Source organism: Helianthus annuus, chromosome 15, assembly GCF_002127325.2.
Source record: "Helianthus annuus cultivar XRQ/B chromosome 15, HanXRQr2.0-SUNRISE, whole genome shotgun sequence".
NCBI lineage: Eukaryota > Viridiplantae > Streptophyta > Magnoliopsida > Asterales > Asteraceae > Helianthus > Helianthus annuus.
In genome coordinates, this window is record NC_035447.2 from 105,806,722 (window position 1) to 105,815,684 (window position 8,963).

The 8,963-nt window shown below is 33.4% G+C and overlaps 1 protein-coding gene across 1 annotated transcript; it reads left to right on the forward strand.

The window, feature by feature from the left end:
• Window positions 1-291: 291 nt before the first annotated feature.
• On the forward strand, window positions 292-8,281 carry LOC110885923 (protein HEAT INTOLERANT 4). Its single transcript, XM_022133663.2, has 14 exons — window positions 292-674; window positions 2,018-2,056; window positions 2,137-2,190; window positions 2,351-2,414; window positions 2,569-2,627; window positions 3,007-3,131; window positions 3,231-3,290; window positions 4,377-4,435; window positions 5,385-5,464; window positions 6,497-6,535; window positions 6,674-6,736; window positions 6,815-6,862; window positions 7,684-7,812; window positions 8,020-8,281. The coding sequence occupies exons 1-14, from the start codon at window positions 477-479 to the stop codon at window positions 8,065-8,067; spliced, it is 1,065 nt and encodes a 354-aa protein (XP_021989355.1). The 5' UTR covers window positions 292-476; the 3' UTR covers window positions 8,068-8,281.
• The last annotated feature ends 682 nt before the right edge of the window (window positions 8,282-8,963 follow it).

Consider the following 8,963-nt stretch of genomic DNA (forward strand, 5'->3'; position numbering starts at 1 on the left):
ATTTGTTTAATTAAAAAGAAATCTGAATACCACCCGTTTAATTAAATAGGTTAACCTGAACACAATTCATTCATCAAACAAGCTAAACATAACAACCCAAAACCTAATTTCTCTCAAGTCTTATTATATTTTCTTAGAAAATAAAATATTAACATTAACATTAACAAAAAAATATAATTTGTAAGTAAAATTAAATTAAATTAAATAATCTTTTATTTGCAAGTAAAATAAAAGAAAAAACAATAATAAGAGTTAGGGTTTCTTGAAAAAGTAGGTTAAAAAACAGCAACCAAACCAAAAGAAGAATTCAAACAATTTCAATCCCCCCACAAATTTAGCTCCTGGCGCCCCTCTTTCCCCAAATAAAATTCATCCTCTCTTTCAAATCCTATAAAAATATCAAATCTTCAACCGAATCTATCAATCTCTCTGCAAACCCTAACTCTTTAGCGTAACATCTACGCTCAAATCCTCCGATGAAGAAGGGAACCAAGCGAAAAGCTAACCGTAAGGACGACGGAGCCTCCACCTCCGCCGCCGCAACCGCCACCGTTGAACCGCCGCAGCAGGAGATTACGGAAACTAAGGAGGTTGAAAAGCCTGCACGGAAAGCCAAGCGTGCTAAGGCTTCGAAGGAAGCGGAGCCGGAGTTCTTCGATGAGCAGCGTGAATTGGTATATTTACGTTTAATTGAGTTTTGTCACGGTTAATTGTTTGTTTTTGTTGTTGTGAAGGTTTGTTTGAAGGCTGAGTGTGTGTTTGGGAGGTGTTTGTTGGTTGGTTGATTGATTGATGTGTGAGATCTGTAATGTGTGGTTGATGTTGTGGTTATGAGGTTAGGTTGATTGATGTTGAAGTGAATTGGTGGTTGATTGGTTGTTTTGTTAAGTTAGGGTTGGAAATTGGTTATGGAATTGCAAGTTAAAACTGTTAGTTTGATGAACTTAGTTTTAACGATTAAGTGATTGATGTGTAAGATCTGTAATGCGTGATTGCTGTTATGATTGAGGTTGTATGATTTTTGAGGATATGTGTGTATTTATGTTGAACTGTTGTGAGTTGTTGATGTGAATTAATTGTTTGATATTGGACTGAATTGGTGGTTAATTGGTTGTTTTATTAAGTTAGGGTTGGGAATAGGTTATGAAATTGAAGTAAAAAAAGTTTGTTTGAAGAAGACATACGGAGGATTTAAATAGAACTTAGTTTTAACGAATAATTGATTGATGTGTAAGATCTGTAATGTGTCATTGCTGTTATAGTTACGTTGTTTTATGTTTTTTGAGAATATGTGTGGTTTTATGTTGAACTGGTGTGAGTTGTTGATATGAAGATGATTGATAATTGGCTGGATTGGTGGTTAATTGATTGTTTGATTTATTAGGGCTAGTATAGCTTATGAAATCGAAAGCTAAAACAGTTAATTTGAAGAATACAGACAGTGATTTCAAACACAACATAAGTCAATTTATTCGTGCTTTTATACTATGCTACATATAGCCTATAGGTTATGGCACGGAGAGAAGAAATTAGAATAATAAGAAACAAGGGAAACGGGCTCAGCAACTTTTATTTAGCTTGGGGTAACTGTTAGAATGCATCAAGGGTGAATCATTAATTAGACATCCATAATCTTTTGCAAATTTGTGTGGTTAGTAACGATCACGTTCAATTGTTCAGTCACAATCCATTTTTTTGTTTCTTGAATTTAAAATCTGTACGGGCTCTGTTACGGATTTAGATGCATATGCTTTGACAGTGTGTTAGTTTTTACAGGATTAATTTAATTTATAATAAAATTTGTAATTTTTGTTTTTTTCTAATCAAAGTTGTATCTTAGAAGGTTTTTGCATTAGCCTGGTAATTCAGTTGATTTTGATTTGTCGAATTAGTTATCTTGTTGTAGGACGTGAACTTTAGACGCACAAAACATGATTGTATTGACTCTGACTATTCATGATTAAGGTACTACCTTTGTTGTTCTAATGGCTTTGTTCTTTTTTACTTGTTCTTGCAGGAGGATTTATGGAAGCAAATTTTCCCTGTTGGGACAGAGGTATGTGCTATCGTTAGTGTGTAGTTTGTTATTTTGTTCTTTTACTTGTTGTACTTATTGGTTTTACTTGTTAATGACAGTGGGACCAGCTCGACTTGCTATCTGAATACAATTGGAATTTTAAAAATTTGGAAGTGAGTAACATTGTAGCGATTGCTTAATTTCTAAAAAGAAATTGATTATTATTTATGTTTCCTTTACCGAATATTTGTCACTTTGTGAAATTAAACATGCAAATTTGTAAGAAACAGAACTAAGCAAGTTTTTTTTTTGGTCATTCGTCAAACTGTTCAGGATGCATTTGAAGAGGGTGGGGTACTACATGGGAAGAAAGTCTATCTCTTCAGTTGTACAGAGCGTAAGTAGACATGGCACTTAGTTCGTTAGATTTTAAAAGCCACATGCTTGTGTACCTCAAGTCTAGAATGTTAACTGATGTATCACACATTATTCATTATACTCTTTATTCTTTGTTTTTGTGGTTCATGTGACTTGATATTTTCTTGTTACAGCACAATTGCTCTTTTTTAATGGTCAATCAAAAGTAACCTGCATACCTGTAGTGGTTGCGGTAAGTATAACAAAAATTTTCCCCTTTTCTTTCATTTTGTATTCATTTTTTACTGTTTACATTCTGCAAGATTTGCACATGTATCCATGGATGTCTGGGGTATAGGTTGGCAGTTTTGTATTATTATATGTAAATGTGTTTATTTGGGTTGTTTATTATTCAGCTGATCGGGTCAGATAAAAAATATAGTTAACGGGGAATCAGCCAGATCAGATTATGATTGATGTTATGGCAGAAACAATAGAGTCATAATTTATGTGTCTTTGCATGCATATTTTAAGTCTGTAGGTGCTTGAATAAATATTTAATAGTTTTGCCATTTGCTTTTGCTAATTGTTTCTATTTTTTTCTCATAAATGTTTTTTGTACTCTTGAGCAGATTGTGTCTCCATTCCCTCCTTCTGATAAGATTGGAATTAACTCTGTACAAAGGGAGTCTGAAGAAATTGTTGACATGAAGCGGATGAAAATGGACTGGGTCCCATATATTTCCCTAGCAAAAAGGTATTGATTTCTTACATATGGATGACCATATCTGTTAAATTTTAATTAATGATCATATTATTGTTGCTGTTTACACTGATATTAATTCTATCTCTACAGGGGTTCTCAAGTTGAAAGACTCAAATCTCAAATCTATATACTTACTTGTGTCCAAAGAAGGTATCTATTCTTATTGAAGTTCTGTCTTCGTGCTTGTTTACATGGTTTCTCGGTGTTGGCTTAATTTTTCTTTTCTGTTATTTATTTGATTCTTGATGATTTTACTCTTATGTTTTTATAACTCTGTTTTTGTGTTTTTCTATAGAATTTGTTATCATCATGTGGTATGGAACACGAATGATTACAGTTAGGATGAAAAACTTCTCACATTTGGCTATAGTTTTGCACACTTTAATGTACTTCGTGCATTTTTTTAATGCTAGTTTGTAAATGAAGACTTATGCAGTTAATATCGGTCCCCTAGTAAAATATTGGTGTCATGTATCGGCGATATTGATCTATATACCCGATATATCACTATATTTGACTGATGTAACCAATATATCACCGATATTTGACCGCTATAACCGATACATCACTGAATTATTAGTTTTAAATTGCGATATATGTAGAGAAAGTGTATTGTACAATCTGGGTTAATGTACACTGTGATAATATAACATGCGTGATTTGTTTTATAACATGCGTGATTAGGGTTTTTAGCCCAATGCGTGATTTCTGATTTTGTACATGGTGATTATGTTCATGCGTGATTATGGGTTTCAACATGCGTGATTATGGTTTTCAACATGTGTGATTAGGGTTTTTGAGTTTGATAACGTGCGTAATTTCATCACGTACACATCGTGCATTAAGGAATATTGTACGTTAACCAACCCCTATATGTGTGTGTGTGTATATATATAAATTCTGCATGATATTAAAATTACAGATATCTCATCGAGATAACAGATATCTAATATGTCTGTCCTTGACTGATATCCGATATTTTACTGCAATGACTGCATAGATGAAGACTCAGTTTTTTATCGTGGTTTCCTAGTTATTAAAAATAACATAAGAGTTTATTTAAAAATTTAGGATGTTTTTATTATTTTTGCTTGTGTTTTGATGCTTATGTTGATAATTTCTTGGTATCAGTTCTTGCTATATTTGTTACTCATGCTCTTTGATGTTTATGTTACAGTTGTCAATTTGTCATTTGCTCAGATTTTTAATGTTGCTTACTATCTGTTTTTAATGCAGGGCTGGTTTAAGACATTTGACGATGGATCGTGTCAAGAAGTTCGAATACTGCTTACCATGTAAGTACACATCTAGATTCATTAAGGCTATCAATTTTTCTTCTTTTTGCTCTTCGCTATGCTCATTGAAAGATTGTTGACATTTTATTTTTTCTTACAAATATTTTTTTTCAATGATATTTACGGTATTGATTCTTATGTTTCGATAAAAACATATTTTTGGAGGGTAAATGGATCTTAGATTTTCTTACAAGTGATAAATTGGACAATAGACTTGAGACACAGACCTGGCTCAGTGCATATACATTAAAAAGATACAATACTTAGGAGATAATCTGAAGGTAATGGTGTTAAGTTTTCAGTTTAGGTTAATCAAGTAGATAAAGAGGATTGATTTTAGCTGATACATTATGTTGGATGATTTTAGTTATGATGTAGTTATTTTAACCACCATTCACATAGTTTATGATTAACACAGTCACACATACACAAACACATTGTTTTAATTTGCAGAAAGAACATAACTTTTCATTACTATAGATTTTATACCATGTTCATGGTAAATTTGTAACATTAACGTTAACGTTAGAACTTAGAATTACTCAATTTGGCGTACTCATGTGTTTTTTCCCTTTCTACACATGTTTAAATATAGTATGACGATTGGATGATTCATCTTTTTTTTTTTTTTAAGTTATTGAAAGACTAGCTTTTAATCAATTCACAAGGTTACTGTTTTGTGGTCCATAGAAAGCATAGTGAACCCATTTGTTCTATACTTCATCAACAATTGATCTAATTTTTGTTAAGGGTACATGGTTTCACAGAAACTCAAGAAATATGTGGCGTTTTGAAATCTCTTCACTTAATGTGGATTATATTTTTTAACAATTGGACTTGTTGAAGGATTTAGCATATGAGTTATTCTTCTGTTGTGACTTTGATTGCTTTTTTGTCCTTCTGATAGTACACCATACCTGCGGTGCATTAACTCGTTAACTTTTTGCAGACTTTTATCACCCCTTCAAGGAAGATGAGACTGAACAGAGTACTATTGTGGATATCATGTATCCAATTGAACCCAAGCCTGTAAGCTGTTTCTTTCCACTTTTTTAATTTATGCACTGGATTGCATTATTTAAGAATTACATTAGTAATCCTTGAAGTTGCAATATATTTTTGAAAAGGTAAAGACGTAAAGTATATTAACAAACAGAAAACGATACAGAAAACCAAAACTAATCACCATTGAAGCATCTATGTGCCGACACACACATTAATCTTTTGTATCCCTTCCGCGTTCCGCTAGAAACGGTATTTTTGTTGATGTTAACATGTATACGTTGCTAGAGTAGTGTGAAATAGACTGAAGAACTAAAATATATACATATTATGTATGGTAAGGCTTTCAATATAAATAATATAGGAGCTGAACCATCATCTGTGCTGGCTAATAGAAGCTAACAATAGTAGAAGCAATAACAAATAAAGTTTTTAATATTTGATGCAATTGCTAAGATAAAGAAGTGAGAAATATTACAACTGTTCAAACGAACACATTATTCAAATTGGAGGTTCCATATAGGTCTCTTAGCTGGCATCTGCCAATATCTAAAAACAAACATATGAAAAATCCCAACCCTCTGTATCCTCAAATCTAGCAACAGCTCTTTGTAGACGTGTCCGCCAAACCACAATCACTAGTAAAGGTGTGTGTTTTGATCCTTTTACTAATGAATCAGTCAATGTAGATTATGTTATCTAACATCTGGTATAGTAAAAGTGTAGTAAAAAAGGTAAGTAGTCATATGGGTTGAAGCCTTGAAGGTTATCCAAACTGTGTTATTTATGCATAAACCCTCATCCCATATTCTATTTAAGCACTTAGATTTTTTAAGCATTTTGAGCCACGTCAAATAATTATTTGTTTAAACTGGACTGGACATTCTTTAATTTACTTAACTTGCCCTTTTGCCTATTTGCCACATACAAGTGTGTAACTTTGTTGTATTGAGTATGCATTATATCAATCTGTTTTTTTTTCATATAATCCATTCATTCCATAACTTTTTACCAAGGTTAGCACTAATACGCTCTACTATTTTGTTTATTCTTATATAGGTTGTCTGTGAGTTTGATTGGGAGTTAGATGATCTTGAGGTGAGCCACACCTTTCTTTTTAGTTTCTAGTACTTTACTAGTTAGTAGCCCTTGTGGTATGCTTTAAAAGAGTGAGACTTGTGTTTTGCTATATAAATTACTGTTTGTACCAATGAAAAGTTTTATACAATATTGTAGGATTTCGCTAACGATCTCATTGCTGCGGAGGAGCTGTCTGAAGATCAGAAGGATGCTTTCAAGGTAAAGCTTATTCGAGTGGTTAAGCTATGTTTTCTTCATTTAAATGTTCTATTAAAATCATGTTTTTTTTTTGTATAGGAATTTGTCAAAGAAAAAGTTCGAGAAGGAAAGAGAGCTAATCGTGAGGTAATTGTCTAATAAGTTAAATTTTGTTTATTAAGAGCATTCACATCCCTTGCACCAAAATATATGAGAGTGGTCTTTATATTATAAAAAGTGGCTGTGAGTGAAGGAGAGAGAAAATGTTACTGTTCATCTGTATATTTGAGGGGATATTGTTCACCCTCTATAAATTTTTAATATATTTTGAAACTGGCTGAGTGGAGAGAGAAAACGTAATGATAAAGGTATAAAAAATATTATTTAATTGAAAGGGGAGAGAAAATGTAGTTTTAGACTTTTAGTGTAATTATCTGGGTTTTAAAAAGCGCGCCTAGGCGCGAGGCGCACTAAGGCGCAGGCCTCAGCGCCTCAGGGCACTTGAGGCGCGCTTTTTCCACAAAGCGCAAGAAAAGCGCATTTTTTGGGTTTTTTGAGGTCTGGGGTGCGCACCTTATGTATTTTGGGTGTTTTTATGTTGTTTTTATGCATGAAAGTGTTCTACAATGGGTTTATTGGCTTGTACATGTAGGTAATATGATATATAAACCTTATTTATAACTATATTTTGGATAAGGGATCCTACAAACCTATGGGATATATATAAAAATTTATATAATTTTCTCGCGCCTCGGGTACGAAAAGCCCACCGCTTTTGCGCTTCGCGCCTCATTTTTAGACCTCATCGCTTATATGGTAGTATTTGATGGAAGGGATGTGAATGCTTTAAGAGTCATTTAAGTAAATGTGTAAACTGGCGTAACTTAAATCAACACACGAATACCGTTACCTGCTAGTTCTCACATCTTTAGTTTGTAGTTTTGATTTTTAATTATAACATGCTGTAGGCACGAGAAAAGCGTAAGAAAGCTCGAGAGGAAATGAGTCAAGAGAAAGTGGCTGCATTTGAGAACATGAGGTTTTACAAATTCTATCCGGTTGCCACACCCGATACCCCAGATGTTTCCAGTGTCAAGGTTCGATTATCTTTTATGAATTTCACAATAATATTCCTTTTTATTTTGTCTGTTATTTTATATTAGATTGGTCATTTCCTAGATCCATTTGAATGTTATTTTAGATATTCATTCAAATGTTGCATTAAAGTTCTACATTTTTTATCATTAAAATTATGCTACATGTGAATAACAATTAGGTTAACCATGCATGTGTTTTCGTTGCAGTCTCCATTTATAAATAGGTATTATGGCAAGGCGCACCAAGTGCTCTAAGCAGGTTATATGTCCATGCAAATCTTGGTGTGGTGGTGGTGGTACTGGCGGCAGCAGCGGCGGCGTTAGGGTGGTTGAAAGAGACTAGGAAAAAGACTATCCTCATATGTCTTTTAAGTTGTAGGAATTTTGAAATTTGTGTAATTCATGTTGCTTACTTATGAATGTTTTATTTATTTATTTATCAATGAGAATGAGAATGGGACCTACTATATCCAAGAGACACTCATCATCATCATACTCATATATCCCACCAATTAGGGCTGTAAACGAACCGAACGTTCAGCGAACAGTTCGTGAACCGTTCGGCGGGAAGTTCGTTTATGTTCGTTCGTTTAATAAACGAACGAACACGAACAAGAAATTTCGTTCGATTAGTTAAATGAACGAACATGAACAGAGGTCTCGTTCGTTCGATTGTGTTCGTGAACGTTCGGTAAGGTGTTCGTGAACACGTTCGTGGACATTCGTTGATTTGCGTTCGTTTATGTTCGTATGTTTGTGTTTTAATTGAAGATCTTTGTACTTTCTTATATTTTATTTGTACTTTTTATATTATTAAACTTTTATTTATTTTATTTCCCTAACAATTAAATTAGGAAACTCACTTTCACCTTATTTATGCATCATTTTCCTTTCATTTCTTATTATTTACCTCCAGAATACAATCGACCTTCGTTACACAATAAGGGATTCAAGTTCGAGTGCTACTCTCTGGGCCATCTATCTTTATCCTTTGTCGCTTTAGCCAAATTTATTTGTGTTCGTGAACAGTTCGCGAACACACTCATTTCCTTAATGAACGAACACGAACATAAAATCTCGTTCGGTAAGTGTTCATGAACCGTTCGTGAACACATTTATTTCCTTAACGAACGAACACGAACAAGGCATTG